General features: G+C 41.3%; 1 protein-coding gene across 1 annotated transcript; it reads right to left on the minus strand.

Moving 5' to 3' along the window:
• Positions 1 to 1,984: 1,984 nt before the first annotated feature.
• crispld2 (cysteine-rich secretory protein LCCL domain containing 2) lies at positions 1,985 to 16,335 on the minus strand. Its single transcript, XM_068572942.1, has 15 exons — positions 16,237 to 16,335; positions 13,911 to 14,258; positions 12,557 to 12,675; positions 11,216 to 11,348; positions 9,305 to 9,420; positions 8,765 to 8,865; positions 8,483 to 8,677; positions 8,341 to 8,401; positions 8,180 to 8,246; positions 7,962 to 8,092; positions 7,765 to 7,808; positions 7,572 to 7,644; positions 7,271 to 7,346; positions 6,276 to 6,406; positions 1,985 to 3,447 (listed from the first exon to the last, which is right to left on the minus strand). Exons 2-15 carry the CDS (start codon positions 14,178 to 14,180, stop codon positions 3,396 to 3,398), a joined length of 1,569 nt encoding a protein of 522 aa, XP_068429043.1. The 5' UTR covers positions 14,181 to 14,258; positions 16,237 to 16,335; the 3' UTR covers positions 1,985 to 3,395.
• Positions 16,336 to 17,154: the final 819 nt, after the last annotated feature.

Raw genomic sequence — 17,154 nt, forward strand, 5'->3', positions numbered from 1 at the left:
AAGGTTCAGTGTACAGGTGATCAGTCAGGATAGGCGAGAAAACAAAATCAAAAGGCAGAGACCAAAAATCCCATAACAGGTCAAAGAGAGACGAGAGACTAGAAACTGGGACAGAGAGAACATAAATGCTCGAACATTAACCACAAGCAGTATAGATAAAAAGGTACAGACAAAGGGAAGGACAAAGAGTATTCACACAAGGGAGTATGGGTAATCAGGACCAGGTGAAACTAATCAAGGCGGGGCAGGTAGTCACACAGGTGGTAAACAGAAGGGCAGGAAGTAAAGACCCAAAATGAGAGACAACAGGTAAGTGCCCAAAATATAACAGAAAATGTGACAGATACTGGAAAAAATAAGAAAAGATATCCTACACAGGGGACTGGGATGTGACACAAAGGACAGAAGGGTAAGTCTGAGCTTTCCCAATGAACTATTACTTCTTATCACTTAGGATAATAATAATAATAAGATGTCACACTAAATTTAAACCCAAAATGAAAATTTGCAGAAATGCTCAAGCAATGCTCGCTCACCAAAGCTGTACCATCCTTCCCTTTGAACTCAAGACTCTTTACACATGGCAGGTGGTCAATGAAGCTGTAGTGTGGCTCTCAAATGTCTTGGATCCTCAGAGCCCAGAACACTAAATAAATATATTTCCATGCCTATAGAGTTTTGTAGATAGTTGGAAACATGTGTCAATCTATTATTCTGACAGACCTGCAATAATAATGGATTTATCAACAGTGCAGCCAAAAGAGTTTTGACATTTAATAGACGTTAACGACAATAACGAAAAACAAATAAAACTTTACTGCTACCCTTTGACTCCTATGAAATGCAGTTTTTGTACAACCAATACAATGTGTTGCACAAATCACATTAGGGACAAGAAAGTTGGAATGAGTTGGTTGTCTGAAGAGTCTGGGGATTATTAGAGTCCGTACAAAGCTTTAGCTTCATGGACAGTGGGAGTTAAATAGTCTTCACACAAGCCAGTGGCAGTTGTTTACCAGTAGAGTGGCCAGGAGCTTGTCCAACCAGGGCTTAACTGAAACTGAACATCTGCCTCAAAAGACCTGGAAGTATGAAGAATTATTAGTTTTTACAAAGTGTCTCTGGTCTTCTCTCTCTCCTTTCCTCTTCCAATGTCTCTGCCCCGTTCTCAAGGTTTGAGTAAATGAGGCATTTATTAATGGCATGACGACCGTGATCTAATCATCTCAGTGAGTTTTTCCCAAACATCTGTAAAGTTACAAATGAGAACAACAATGTGGAATGGGAAATTAGTTTCTTTCTTTCTTCTGAAATAATTCCACCACAAACTCAAGCTGTATTGTCGGATTATGGATGTGGTCCTTGTGTAAAAGCGATTGCTTAAATGTATTGTTTCACTTCACTCTGCATGAAGCAGAGCCCAGTTATGAACATGGTTAGAGATGTTCTTCCAAAGATAACAGATACATCTTGGTTGGCCTGGGTCAAAATGTCATTCATAAAGCATGACATACAGAGTAGGCTTGATGCGCTGGTCAAAGTAGGTTTAATAAAGTTGTGAGATCCTATAACAGTTACATAGTAGTTATCATAATGTCACTCACTACCGAGGACACAGTCATCCACGTGGGATGTTTTAGCTTTAAGTTTGTTTCTGTGGGCGACAATTACAAATGACTCTTTAACTTTTAATCAATCCTGGTGACTTCATTTGTTTGATTAGGGTATGCTAAACGTACCAAGGCAGTACCCTCTTCACCTACTGTCAATTGGCTTAACATAACGGAAGTATCATAGAACCATCAAACACTGTTACCAAACCTCATTAACAATAATCAGTTGATTATCTCAAAATGCCACTGTAGCCCAAAGGATGTGCAAAATGCACAAAATCATGTATCTACTGGACACATCTTCTACTGAAACAGACACGGGTGTTGTAGCATTTGTATGTCAAACTTTATTTTCAAGTTGTGCAAAAAATATAGAACCCATCCTACAGCTGTATAAAAACAAGACAAGTAAAATACATTTAAACATTTTAATTATACCTTACTTAAGGATTATTCAACAGGAAAAACATGGTATTTACATTTCCCATAACTTTACAAAACCTTTAACTTTTCCCATAAAAATTCTCATATAAAAAAAGACTTAAATGCGAGCTTAGGACTGAGGTAGAATAAAGAAAGAGATTTTTGTTTTTACTTGGCCAGGTATTTGTGATATATTTACAGCCTTGTTTTGTACTTTGAACCACTCTGTGAAACAATCAGATAGTGACAATACGTATCAGTACAATGGTCCTGAAGTACAAATTGGACTGTCAATCTGTTTAATTGGTTTACGTGGCAGATGTTTACTATCCTAAAATGTATTTACTTTCTGTGCATTGAAGAGATGCAGCAGAAATATTGTAAAGATCTATGTCAAGACAAGTGTAAGTATAGTTTTTTCTAATTATTGAGAAAAGTATTAACATCAGTCCTGAAGTAATGGCCAGTATAATGATAGACATTACAGGTGTCGGTAACACACCTACACTGCAGTCTGCGGTCTGCGATTGTTATTTAATACATGTACAATATTGCCACCATTCTGAGGCGCCATCTGCAGCTACCATATACTACTTATTGAACCTAGTAATGTAACCCCTCCACTAAATCACCTGCACATGTCTGGCACCGGACGTGACACCAGTCTTCTTGAGGAAACGTAATCTATGTACAGCCTGCTGCTGCCTGTATACACTTCCGATTACCTCATTATTTCTTCCCCTTTTTGGATCTGCTTGACAAGTTCTGGCTTACCCAGCTAACACACCAACACTTCATTTATAAATACAATTTAGACATTTGGTTTCACAAGCCAAATCTTCAAGAGTAAAAAGCAAAGACTACCCAGGTGGGCAGAAGAAAGCTAAGAAATTAAACCTAAAATCCAAATCATAATGTTAATATATGGTACTCCATTTTTAAAACAAACAAAATATCATATAATTCTGTACACAATGATTAAATACAGTGTGATCAGTATACATTTCTGTGTAAGAAAACCAATCTGAATTTGTAATAGGAACATCAATGTAAACACAAAACATGTCTAAATCCAAACTTCCAGCACCAGCTGTTCAAAGCATCATAATATGTAAAAACATTCTGTATTCACAGATTAAGTATGTAGAAATATCTATATCTGGACTAAAAGAAAGTTCCACCAACATATTGAACAATTTTTACTGAGTGGCTATTGTTTATGAATCTGCTGGGACTTTCTGTTTCCACTAAAGGCACAGAGACAGATGAACAGCCATGGTATCCAACCTGTGGGCACTTCCTGCTCTTCAAGAGCAGCTCAGCTGACTCTGTTGGTCTCTCACATTCTGATCCGAAGTCTCACTCTCTCACAGCCAAGACTCGGAAAGAGCCTCCCTCTGAGTTGCTCTTGCTGCAAACAGGCAATACAGAAAACGTGTTACATTTGGTCATAAAAAATACACATGTAACGACAGGCACTCCAGCAAGTTTGTACATAATCTCCATAAAAGCGAGGAAATGTGAGCAATGGATTGGAGGAATTATCCAAATTGAAGCGGCAAAAGCAGAGTTATCCTGAATCCAATCCCCAGTTTTACACTGGATCCTGAATGCATGATGATTAGACTCTGACGACATCACCAGGGTTAACTAAAGTTGTACAGCTGCTTCTAGCACCTGGAGTTGCACATCAATTGCAACTGCTGGCTTTTCCCCGTCTCTCGGTCCGATTAACAAAACAAGACAGGAAGAAAGCAAATTTTGGATTTAATGTCCCAGTCTGTTCGTGCTGTTGGTGTTATCACACCTTCAAATTGAAGGAGGTCTGGGTTAAACTATGTTGCCACCAACTCACTGAAGATGCTAATAATTTGACTGTAGCTGCGTGAGGCTAATAGCGCTGATCTTTGTGAATTGGACTGTTATTGCAATAAGGCTAATTTGCATAGAAAGGGGCACATTTTGCATATAACTGAATTTACAGAGCACGGGGGCATCGAGACGCCATTTCCTTGGCAGCTCAGTTAGGCGTGCATTTTACGCTTTGACAAACATTTTAGGGCGCTTTGACAATTACAGTTTACAACTCTCAAACTTTGGAAATCTCCCTCTAAAACTAAAGACAACATTATATAACTTTCAACAATCAAGTGTTCACAGCATCTTTGTAGATGTCATGTTGGCAGTATGACTCATAGTTGCCGTATATAAGAGTCTAACCTTTTTTAAGCAACCACGTGTGTTAAACTTGATGACTTCATAATTACTTCACTGGTGGAGAGACCTTGAAGCTCTGCCATGATCAATAATCATGATGGGCCAGTGCGATTGGTATCAGATCACGGATAATTGTCTGTATAGGAAATCACGGACTAAGTGGCTGACAGCATTTCCATCCTCGAGTAATCAGATAGGCTGTGATTACTTCCCCAGCAACAGATTCCCATCCAAGCTGGCCACCCTGCCATGATGTTGGCACATGGCACGGACTCTCTCAGCCGTTTATTGACCTCTTATCCCGGGCCTTTGCAGTTATGCATTGGATTTCATAGTAGTCAGTCTTGGATTATTTTGGCCACGAAGCACTTTGCACACTCCATTGAAATGCCTGAGTAAAGTAAGCAAAGATCCCATGTGTGGGCCATCCACACACCAAACCACACCATTACTCTTACAACCCCACATGCCAGCAGGACTTCCCACATGGACTTCCTTGCCTCAGTGTAGTCCGCTGCAGCCGGCTACAGCCATAAGAGTGATGTGAGAAACATGGTGTGCGAGCAGGGAACTCGAGAATCAAGGTATTGTGTATCGAATAAAAGCACCTTCTCAGGCATACTATAGATACTTTTGTCAAATTTATGTGTCTAATTTTACAATAAGCTCCATGATTTCATTTGTATCTCAAGGTTTTCTTTATCACACTCAGGTGGGTCAAATATTAAAGACTGATCTGAGCTCAGATAAATATTATCTACAGATATTTATATAACCTCAAACACACCATTCAGTTTTAAACTGAATTTAATTAGATATTCTTAAAACACCTTTAGCACTTACCCCACATGCATGATTATTGTTACCACAGTCAAACCTGGAGATCTGGGTCTGGACCGTTCAGATTTGCCACGTCTACAATTTGTTTATTACTTTGATAGGTTTGTGTTGTTTCCATCAAAGGCAGATCATAGCCCCTACATGCCAGCTCGCCACCCAAACAAGTGCTCTCAATCTTGCCTAATTGGACATCTTCTTAGGACTCTGTGGTCATGTGCAGACTTGACTCACCTGTGCGGGTGGGCCCTTGTATAATTAGTTAGGCTGCTTCAGCATCCCAACTAATGTTCTTCAAATCTTTCTTAAACGGATTCCATTTCTTCCGTGTGTATTTTGGACCTTAATAACTCCTTCATATATGCAGCTACAGTAACCGTTCAGCTATTTTATAATTTTATATTTTTCCAAATATTCAAATTATTAAGCTTTTTTATGAAAAGTAATGGTTTCCATTTAAGAACATATTCAAATCCGCTTAAACTTCTTCAACTCCAAAAGCTTAAAAGTCCACCATCCTTTCAGCTAGAGACACCATTTCAAGTTTAAAATGTTGACAAAACATTCAGCTATTACCGCATGACTCCGCTTTTTGATATGTATCACACACACAAACACACACGCACGCACAGACACGAACAGAACAACTGCAGTATCTCTCTCTCTCTCTCTCTCTCTCTCTCTCTCTCTCTCTCTCTCTCTCTCTCTCTCTCTCCTAGCATAAATCTAAGTATAATTCAGTTTGAGAGACCTTTCTTGCGGTTTGGGAAAATATGCCATTATTCCGGAATCCTAATTACCAAAATAAACAAACTACTGACACCTATGAGACTTTAGCAGACGTTACACTCCTCCTCCACAGTGGCAGATCTATAAGATGTTTGGACATGAGTTACTAGCGATAACAAATTCCCACACTTCCCCAAGCTATGCGATAGTTTTCGACACAGCTAAAGGGGCTTTGCAGTGTCACAGCTGTCAAATGGTTGTTTGTTGATAAAAGCTGCCGCATGCCATGTCCAAACATTAATGCTTATTCTCGTTTTTTAGATTAAAAAAAAAATAGCACCTCTTGAATAGGCAAATGGCACAGACTCTCTCTAATGTTACTATGGTCATTTCTTTGTGCCTTTTTTGTTATTGTGCAACAAACCTCATCTGGGGTACAGTTAAAATCAGTAGTACCTCTCAGACTGGATGCCATTTTTCAGGACTCCAGCATAGTCCTTTCTCTTGTCCAGTGGTAGAACATCCACAAAACCGCCATCTGGTTTGATTATCCCTGCATGGATGGCTGATTTACAGATACTGGAGCTCTGTGGGAATAACGTGTAGCAAAGAGGAAAAACATTTTTACATCCTTTTACAAGACATTAATATCTTTTAAATTTCTTTATTATGAAATGCAGCACAAAATATATTGCAACAATTCACACACGCAGGCAAGCATGCAAAAGCAGACATTTGTTTCACAGTCGGAGCCAGCACAACAGACTGTAAGCTCTTATCAACAACCATCTGAAGCAGAATCATTCATTTCTAGTCCAAACACAAATCACATTGTCCATACACCCCTACAATACTTCTCACCAGAGGGTTTACGTCTCATTTCTAACCAACATCCAGCTTCTACACCACTGAAGAAACACATGTGTGCGTGAGATTGTAACTTTTCCTGGGCACATCTGCTATGAGCCAAACTACTGCCTTATTCTGCGACCGCTGCAAGAGGTTCACAGTCTCAGGGAAGCTGTGATTTGTGTTTAGCCGGCCACCGTCCATGGTTGGTTTCCAAGATAATTCACCATGTAAGACTATATTGACCAAATGAAGCTCCAGCGTAAGTTCAGACAGAAAGACAAGGCGCGATCTCAATCTCCTCGTGGAGTTCAAGCGCCAAATAAATTCTGTGTAACCCATGATGCATCATCTGGCATAACAAACAGTAAATACTCATCACAAAGAAAATCTCTTCTGATTGAAATACAACCGTGCAAACTGGCAACTTCAAAATAGTCCACAAGAGTGATGTGCATTTCCATAAACTTTAACCCTGCTGCAGATCCAGATTTATATTTAATTCTGGCAGAACTAATAACACCTTAATACATAAAAATGCATTTATGATTTACGATCAAGGTCTTTCAGAACATGCAGATCCTGAACAGTGTTTAACTTACATCTGTGTAGATATTGTTTCCAATTACAGGCGACCAATAAGAAGGCTGAGTCTTGCAGTTGGCCGGACAAAAGATCCTGAGAAACAAATTGGATATAAGTATAAATTTGCAGCAACAGAAGGATCACATTACTTTCTATTTAGCATTTATAAGCCCTACAACTTTTTACTTTGTTTATTACTGTTGTAGATATACGGATTTCACTTATGGGGCCCCCAGGAGGAGTAATTGTAAAGCAGAACCTTTGATTGGCTAATCATATGCTTTAGAGAACGATACAATGGTGGACATGAAGAGGCACCTTGGACAGTGTGAGTAGGGCTTTTTGAAAGGGCAGATTTCAGCCACTGTGGTGTAACAGTCAGCAGTCATTTCTGCCACACAGAGAGAAGAGAAAAACATTTAATACACCCAATATCTGTTGGCCCAATAAATTAAACTAAATAAACAGAACTATGACTGAAAGCACTCCCTAAAAACTGTGACTCACTCACCTTCCACTTTGGCCACCACAAAGGCATTACCAGGTTTATATTTACTGTAAAACACATCACAGAAGTTAGGAAAGCAAACCGTTTCCATGAAATTATACTCTTGCACAAGATGTGAATCATAAAGGCAGACTAATGTGAATGAGCAAATATAAACAAATGTGCCTATTTGGGAAAATCAGGCCCAACATCTACTGTACCTGGAGGACTCAATGCCATTCTTAGTGGCTCTGACAAAGAATGGAAGCTTGTCCATCCTTGTAATGTCGACCACTCCTCCGTTGTTGTCAATGACACCAAAATGAATAGCTGCACGGCAAATACTTGATTGCTAAAACAATACCCCCCAAAAAATTAACAAATATCAATTTGCAGTATAAATGATGGAAGATGTTTGTTTCATGTTGGACATACTCACCACATCATAAAAGAGAGTTCCCCAAACTTTCCCTTTCTTATTCAGGCAATTAGAAGGACATGTATATCTGCAAAGTTAGAAAATGAGAAAAAAACGGTGAGTTTATAATATATCAGAATAAATAAGACATATTTTGTGCACATCCTAAGAAATAACTTTACCTGTTGCAGGTAGCACCTCTACACTTATCTCGCAGTCTAGTCTCACACTTGATGTTTTGAGCTGCAAGAATACCGTCAAATTAGTGAAGAAATGTACAAAACATACATGTTTATGGTTATTTTCTATAATTCCTGCAGCTACCAAGAAAGTTGTTGCTAGGAGTCTTTGAAGATGGCGTCCTTGGTGTGGTGAGCTTTGGAGCGGAGGGTTTGGAAGCTGGTTTTTTGGGAGCAGACGGTCTAGGTTTGGGTGCAGGTTTGGCAGTGGTACGAGGTGGCAGTGGAACCTGAGGCTTCTCCACCTCATTCATGTCCTCTGTCTCTGAGCGCTGAGAGTCTTTAGATGTACAAAGAGATCAGGGCTCAGGTTGATAAAACATAACAGTTTAACATCTTTGAATGAAAACCATGTGGGTTTGCTCACCTTTGTAGCACTGGTTATTCCTACATCCTCCTCCATAGCTGGGAGGGCAGTGGGAACAAGGGTGGCCATGCTGGTATGGAGCCTCGCCGATCCAGTTACCTCTGTAGACGTGTACAGTGGACAGCTTGAAGGTGAAACTGAATCATCAGTCAAGTGTTACTGGGCTCATGGCCTTGAAATTACTTCAGTGCTCTTTGTTCATTGTCAACGCTGCTAATGGTCTTAATCCCACAAACTAATGAAAACAGCCGTTGTCTCTCAGGCAATTATATCCTGAGAGTTGTCTGGAAAAAGCATCTGCTCTGCTCTCATTTTCCTTTCCCCATGCTACGTTATTATTTTTCTATTCTGAATTCTGGAGGAATTTGAATGGCTCCAATGTGTCATACACATGTATTGGACAACATGTACATATCTGTAGAGCCGCTTTATTAGGGTTACGCGCCGGAGCATTTGTCAACACTGTTCGGAAGAAGAATGTAAAAACAGGAGACAAAAGAGCAGAAGTGTTGATGAACAGTGGAGGAAAACTGATCTTACTTTGGGGAATAGTTGCACACAAGGTAAACCGAGTTCTCCCATGTTTCTCCCCACACGTTCATAATTGGACACACGTGCACAGCACAGCCCACTCGACTCGTGGCTGCCCAGACCAACTGTAAAGAGAGGGGTGAAAGAATAGTCAAAGTTAGGATGAACAGTTGTAATTAACAGACACCGCAGAGTGAACTGAACTTGCAGCGCATTGTTCCATCAGTCATTCCAGATTGACAGTCGCGATTAATGGGTTCCCTGGGACCTGGTCTGCCGGTCTGCCCCAGTGGGATGGACATTGGGTGGATGAACCCTGTTTGAACTCTGTGACACAATCAGGATCTTTTTCATCACACTGATGAAAGTGGATAAAACCGGCTGTTCTTAATATCTTAACTTTGTTGAAACAGAAGTCAGTTGAGCCTAGGTTCAAAACAGTCCAAGGTCAATTGAAAAGCAAATTAATCGAAAGCTGCTGCAGGGGTGTTTTAAGATGAATAATACGTGCCATACGATGGGGAATACAACACAGCTTGTTCCATAACTCCTCCTTACTTTTCTTTCCAAACTTTGAAACATATGCACTCTCCCTGCTCAGGAATGTTCATCGTTTGCCTGGTACAGTTGGAAGCCACTGGAAGCAGTGAGTCAGCACACAGACTGATTTGTGCTGAGTGCTGGTAGTTAAGCTCAATCTGTACTCCCTAACTCCAGAGGGTCCAGCATTTCCCCACAGAGGTAGTTATGGAGTATGGTTGCCTGGACTGCAGATACATCAGCACTTCCAGCAAATGAAGGATAGAAAAGGTGATGATGCTTAGATGTGGCATTGTCTCCTATCTGCAGCATCTTCCAAAGAATTGAGGTCAAGTGATGAGTGGTGTCTGGTGCGTCTGAAAATGACTAACAGATGTCAGTGATCCGGTTTCAGGGCATAGGCAGAGGGGAGGACTCTGTATGTTTCTGTACACTCATCCCAGCAGCTACAAAGTAAAGTCTAAGGGAAGAGGTGGCCAGCTCACCAAATTCTGTTTCCTTTTGATTCATTTCTTCATGTTCTCATCCACTCTTGTCTCTGTCCATTACTTGCATCTTCACTTCACTTTATCCTTTACTGTGTACAAGTCTCTATCTGTGCACATTATGTAATCTCTGTTCTTCCACAACTGGGCCAATACATATCATACAGGGTGCACACCACATGTTGTATCCCAGCAACACCTGCCAAGTGACATATGCTCCATATTACAGATAAAAGAAGGCACATGACCTGATACTAAACAGATTTGATCATAAATATTGGAGACATTACACTGTATGCTTCAAAAGGAAGTTGAAAAATATATTTCAACCTAAAAAAGCACAGAACACACTTACATCTCACTGAAGTAGGGATATTGTCATACCAGAAAAAAACTAAACACTAAATTGCATGTATTTCAACATTCATTACTTACCGTTTGCATACTAGTTTTAGAAAATGTATCAATAGATCCCTGGTGATCTGGCTCAAGTTTCTCGCCAAAACCATAATTTTATTTTAAGATTACATTTGAACAAATCTAAATAATGTTATTTACCTTTGATGAACAATCATTTTCACTGAATAGAGCTCGAGCGCATCATGTAACTCAATGTAACCTCTGTCAACGTTAGCCGTGAGCTTTGTTATTCAACTAAACTGGACTGTGCTGCCCATCGACTGCTAACGGCTAATATTGTTAGCTCCTCTGCCAATTTCAATGCTAATTTGTTGTCCACAATGTAGCAATATCAGGGACATTTTTCTATCATGACGGAACACTGTTGGAGTCGGACCAGGATTTTTGAGGTTCTCACGACATCCCTACTGCCAAGTGCGTAGTTATAGGAGTTGATTTTGATCGAAGCCCTGCTCTGTTTTCTTATTCATCTCACCTGGGTGTAATGAGTGCACATAGGCCCTGAGCAGCGTTCTGGACACCAAGGATTGCACTCCTGGGGGTAGGGATAGGTATAGTCTTTCACTTCATCGTACCAGGCCTGGACATGGTAGGCAGGAGAGCGGTATCTGTAGGACCCAAGTACACACACACACACACATACACACACACACACACACACACACACACACACACACACACACACACACACACACACACACACACACACACACAGAAACAGTAGGCTCAGTCACAAGCAGGCCAGGTACCAGCAGCAAAAGGGAAATATCTGAGGGAGCTGCCAGGTGCTTTGGCTAGACTTGAGAATCACTGCATGAACCTCGCTGCCCTTCCTCCTCCTCCTCCTCCCTTCAGGCCTAAAATGATGAATCTGAATTTGACCTGGCACACAGAACAACGTCTGTTTCCCCTCCTTAACAGGGGAAATCAAATCGGCTTAAAAAAAAAGAAAGAATCAAAGCAAAGTGTAAACACGGCTCCACAGCCCAACAAATCTGTTCATGCTCTTGTTATAAACATCTCTTTTTACGGTATTGAAAAGTGTTGAGCTTCTAAATGAAAGAGTGGAGGGGGAGAGGATAAAAAAAGACTCCACATCAGGGTTTGCTTGCACAGGAAGAAAAGAAGGGAAGAGCGAGGGAGAAAAAGGGCTATGAGAATGGGAGCAGATTCCTGCAAGGGCACCTGCTGCGATATACTCTGCCTGCACAGAGGTGCCCTGTGCCTGGCGTCTGCTCGAACGGACACACACTCACACAAACATCACGGATCAGCACTCATTAATCTCAGACAATACTGATGGTAATTTAAAAAAGGAGTACGTTGAAAATCTGACCTGTTGATTATGTGACGTAACAACTGTAAATTAACTAAATAGAAAACTTAAAAGTACAGAAAGTCCACAAGAATCCACAGTCAGGCCATCGCCTCCGTAAAGCTGTACATAGGGAAAACAGTGCTTTGAGCTAAATGTTAAGTCAACATAGATTTATTGAAAACCCTAAAATGTGTGATCCCCGTTCCAATATCCCCTTCTGCAAAAGGGCTACAGAGGACTTGGATAATAATCTATTAGTTAGCAATTTATTACACATATTTTAATGACTTTGCAATATTTTTTCCTGCAGTAACAAACTAAAAAAGAAAAGACAGCAGTCACGGGGACTTGGGTCTTATAAATGTGTAACTTATGTACAAAACATTAATACATGATTAACCAATAATAAAGCTTGTAGATAGAATTTGTAAACCCTATGTTGGTGTCTTATGAGAAAGTGGTACAGACCCCAGCTGACTGTGTGTCACTGCGTCTCACCTTCCCCAGTGAACAGCCAGGTTTTGTCCAATAGACATGAGCAGGTCCTGTGGGCCATGGTCCCACTGGCACTGCTCTGCCCAATGAGTGGCAGACCGCTCCAATTCGTCATCCCAAACCTAGACACGAAAAGGAAAACATACAGTTTGTCAGAAGGAATTCACTTCTTTAAGACGGCAATAACAATTTAAGATTCAATATGTTTTTACTGTCATATGCACAGATAACCGACAGTTAATCTATACAATGAAAAGCTTATTTTGCTCTGACACTCTTGAGGTGGCGATGGTTGAAATTGTTGAAATCTTGTTTTGAAATCGCCGGCTGCAGCAAACACAGCATCCGGTCCAGTCTCTTGTTTACTGAATTTTTAAGAATACTTTGCGACACTCTTGTAGATGTCTAACCACAAATTGTTAAAGGCTTCTACTTCTGCACTTCCTTCCTTCCCAGTGAGTTGAAACTGAGCTGGATACAAGTACAACATTAACCTTTGACGGTGACATTTGAGTGGGGCAGCTGACGCCTGGCCCTGGTCCACTACAAATCTCCAGCAATCACACCGGAATTATCCACATTTCCACATTGGGTTTCTTTACAGCGGTGGAGAGAGCAGGGTGGAAAGCGGAGAAGACACCTGACTCTCTCAGTGGATGGGGTGCTGTGAAGGGAGTAGTGCATACAGCACGCCCCTCAAAGCACATAACTTCAGTAAATTTCCAGCCTTTTGGTGGTCGCTAAAACATGCACACGCAGACACCACTGTAACCCCAAACACCCGTTCACTAACACAAACACACACAGCCTGTTCACTGGTATTTGAGAGTGCGTTGGGCAGAGTAAATCTTCAGACACTTTCCTTTCCTGCTGTAACCACACTCCAGAGACACTGCTTCTCTCAACTTCATGGACCTCTTGGCTTTCTGTAACCTCCTGTGTGTCTCAACAATAATCCCTCTTCTACTTCACTCATTGATGTGCCACGTTGTCTCAGGATTTTCCCTTTCTAGCCAAAGTCTCGCTGTTTTCCTTTGACAGCGCTGAGCTGCTTGCAGGTCGGACAGAGTCAGGCTTATTATCCTCCTTGTAAAAGAGCAGCACAGCAGGCTGGCAACAGCTTGCCATCATGACTGCATGTTTCCAGCAGGGAGAAAAGGTTGTTTTTATTACACCAACAGTGCTTTTCAAGGCCGGATTCCACATTAAACTCTAATCACAGTCTCATTTCAGAGGTTGCTGACACATTACATTGAATTCCTTTGTACAGTAAAGCTAAAGATTACAGTTGATCAATTTGAATCATCGTTCAGAATAATAGCGAAATAGGTAATCAGGGTAGTGGGACTTGTCTCACCATGTACTCCATGTTTGAAGCAGTGGGGTAAACAGAGCCTCTCAGCTTGTTGTGTAGCTGGAGGAGCTCCTCACGGTCCGACCAGCGGATGGCGCGTCGGGTCCGATTGCCAGATGTGGTGCTGGGGCTGTTCTGGTTCGCTGCCTCCTCGTAGCGGCTCAGCAGCTGCCTGAGCTCATTGGAGTCGGGCAGGAAGAGGGAAGCTGAGTCACTGACGCACAACAGCAGGAGGGAGAGGACAGGGATCCAGGTCACGGCAGCGCGGGTCATTCTGACACTTCAGCTGTCTGGGTTGAACTTTCAGACTGCGGCAGACAGGCAGATTGTGTTTAAAGTCCCAGACACAACCTGCAGAGAGGAAATATTTAATGAGTCATTCCCTACTGAGAGAGTCCATAAAGCAGATTAAACATTACTAAACTAACGCGGGAGTCTTTTTCTATAAACAAGTTGTAGCAGTATTGGGGCTGGGATAAAATATTGATGTGGAAATGTTTAATTCTTAATTCTTTCATGTTGCATCTTGATTATTGGCACACAGTCTCTCATGATGATGAGGCAAAGAGAACTCAAAGTCCTCCCTGAACTTTGTATTCTCAGATGTTCTGCTTTCTGTCAGTTCAGCCTTTTGCCAGTGTGTGTGGTTGTGGCATATAAATTCTGATCAGGAACATTATTCCATCCAATGCAACAGCCATGCAATAAGTGTATATGTACGTACATGTGTCTGGTCGTTTTGAGGTTGACTGAGTGATGTTGTATTTGAAAATGATGTTATTATAAGTTACTATCGCAATTCAAGAGCTATGTTTTGCTCCCTCTACAAGATACTGTGGTGCACCACAGATGATTGTCCAGCAAGATATTGGACCTCCCAGAACTGACTACATAAGGTTACTGTTAATATATTGTGACATTATATCATATTGTTACATTATCATTCTGAAAATGACCTGACCCCAAGATTTGAATGTTTAGTTACAACATTTAATATGAATCTAATTTATTTTTAACAGCGTAAATTATTTCACCATGAACAAAAATAGCATAAACTGGACCACAATTAAGCAACCTGTTAGCTTCTGTATACAAAAGATAAATTAATGTGATCATTCAGGACTCTGAACCTTTACTGTTTGATTTGCGATGTTTAAGTCATTTTTAAAGAGCCTTTCGGAATAATAGTAATAGTATGGCTTTGGTAGTAGCTTTTTAAGCTTGATCAGTAAATCTGACTGACTTTGGACTTGATGCATCTTAATTACACTGAGAGAAATCCAACTTCTCCTCGTCTCCTGACTCAGACTATTTTCTAATCAAACTGAGCAGTAGGTCCAGACACTGATGAGGGAGACCTGCGGCTGAGCAAAACACTGAATTCCTGACCCATCTATGGGTGTTATTTTGTAACTGACCGTGCATCTGACCTCCCTCTGGAAGGCAAGCATGACATTGTGATATTTGGTTTAGCTCTTATCTACAAAGTCCCAAAGTTTTATAAAGAGAGAAGAGCAGTCAGTCAGTGGGATCAGAGAAGAAACAAGAAATAAACCAAGCTCTAGCTCGCACTGGTTGCTCTCATCCTTGATTCACTTCACCTCTTTCCATCTGGCTGAAAAGCGGCTTGAGGTCTGGCACCGGCTCTGTGTCAACATACTGTGCCAGCTTTGAACACTGTGAGCCAGTGGGCAGATCAGGCACCACACCCTTCTGCTCTCCTTGTGCCCCCCTTTTCACACTGAACCTCGAGCAGCTTCTCTCTCTGGGCCCTTCTCATGGCTCTCATGAATGTTATACCAGAGTGACAGACAGAGCAGAGGACTTGAACACACGTCCACATCCACATCTTGTCTGTGGGAACTGAGCCCTCTCTGCCATTGGCTGTCTAGTGCCTGATCTGCAGAGGGACTGACCTCGTCTCAGCCTTACCACAAGGTTGAATGTAAACACAACCCATGTCACAATATAATGGTCTGATTTATATATTTTCAGAGATGCTTCCTCACTTTTTCATTCCCTTTTAAAGGGAATATGTTAATGTTTTTTTAAAATAACAACTGGCCTAGAACAGTTGGATTGTTATTGTCTTGATAACTTGACATCGTGCGTTTCATTTACCTGCTCTCCCGTTGGCATTTGTTGATTGAAGCATGTTTATCTTAATTCACAAATGAGCGATATCTGCACATGTCATATTCTTTTTGCGATACAGATAAAAGTCAAATGAGAATAATCAGTGCCTATCGCCAGTAAAACCCCTGCTATACCTCAGCGTTGTTGAAATCGAGACCGCAACACATTGCAAGTACAGTCTCATAATGCTCACCGATCTTTCTCAAGTGTCCAGTTGGATATTCCGGCGCAGTTTCCTGGAGAGCTGTATTATTCCCTTGTGAGAGCGCCGGGCTGCTGCTTGTTGGCTGTGATCCTGACGCACAGAGGGGCTGTGTAGCTCCTGGGCCGCTCACAGTGCCTTATATAGAGAAGGAGACCCCTCAGGACCAGAGGAAAAAATTGCTGTCCCTCCTCACTCCCCCACGCGCCAGCCTCCCTGAAGTCGGCTATGTTCTTGGCAAAGGGAGTGCAGTGTGCGCGCACGCCGACAAGCACCAGAATGTCAGGAAGAAAACTACACATATCTTAAATCAGCGAGCTGTCAGACAAGTCCGCGGCAGGCAGTTAGATCATCACCTCTGAATCACGTTTGGGTGACAGTTATTTCCCAGAAATGTATCTTCTACACCAGCTGCAGACAGGCTTCAAACATCACAGCAGACTAAACAGGACAGCAGGCAGAACAAAACAACATAATAGATTGTGTTCCTAAAATATGGGCACTACTTTTTAATGTACACAAAAATAAAGGTCTAAATAAGTTGGAACAAATGTTGGTTTTTAACTAAAAGTTAAAGGACAAACTATTTAGGGTTGGACGTCATCATTTCATTTGGTAAAAAGGTGAGTGATCTCTGAAAAGTGAAGCTCGTGTAGAAGTGCCTTGGACTTAAATTATTTCTAATAACCATCAGGGGTGACTCAATAGAAGTCTATGAGAACATAACCGTTCTTCTCATTTGATGTATTACCTCAGTAAACACTGTAAACACAAGTTTATGGTCTCACTTACGAGTAAAATATTCTTCAATACAGCAGGACGTTTATTTAGTAGACGGTGGTCACATCAGGAGTACAATAGAGCTAAAGCAGCTGTGTGTTAGCGAGAGAGTGGCCACCTTGTGATTGA

Source organism: Clinocottus analis, unplaced genomic scaffold (genome assembly GCF_023055335.1).
Source record: "Clinocottus analis isolate CAN_PGR_092001 unplaced genomic scaffold, fCliAna1.0.p SCAF_1, whole genome shotgun sequence".
Taxonomy (NCBI): Eukaryota; Metazoa; Chordata; class Actinopteri; order Perciformes; family Cottidae; genus Clinocottus; species Clinocottus analis.

Coding starts and splice junctions, on each gene's coding strand:
- crispld2 (XM_068572942.1), bottom strand. CDS start 14,180: ATGACCCGCGCTGCCGTGACCTGGATCCCTGTCCTCTCCCTCCTGCTG. Junction 7,809..7,961: donor AATGGCATTGAGTCCTCCAG/GTACAGTAGATG, acceptor TGTGTTTTACAG/TAAATATAAACCTGGTAATG. Junction 7,347..7,571: donor CCCTACTCACACTGTCCAAG/GTGCCTCTTCAT, acceptor TTTGTTTCTCAG/GATCTTTTGTCCGGCCAACT.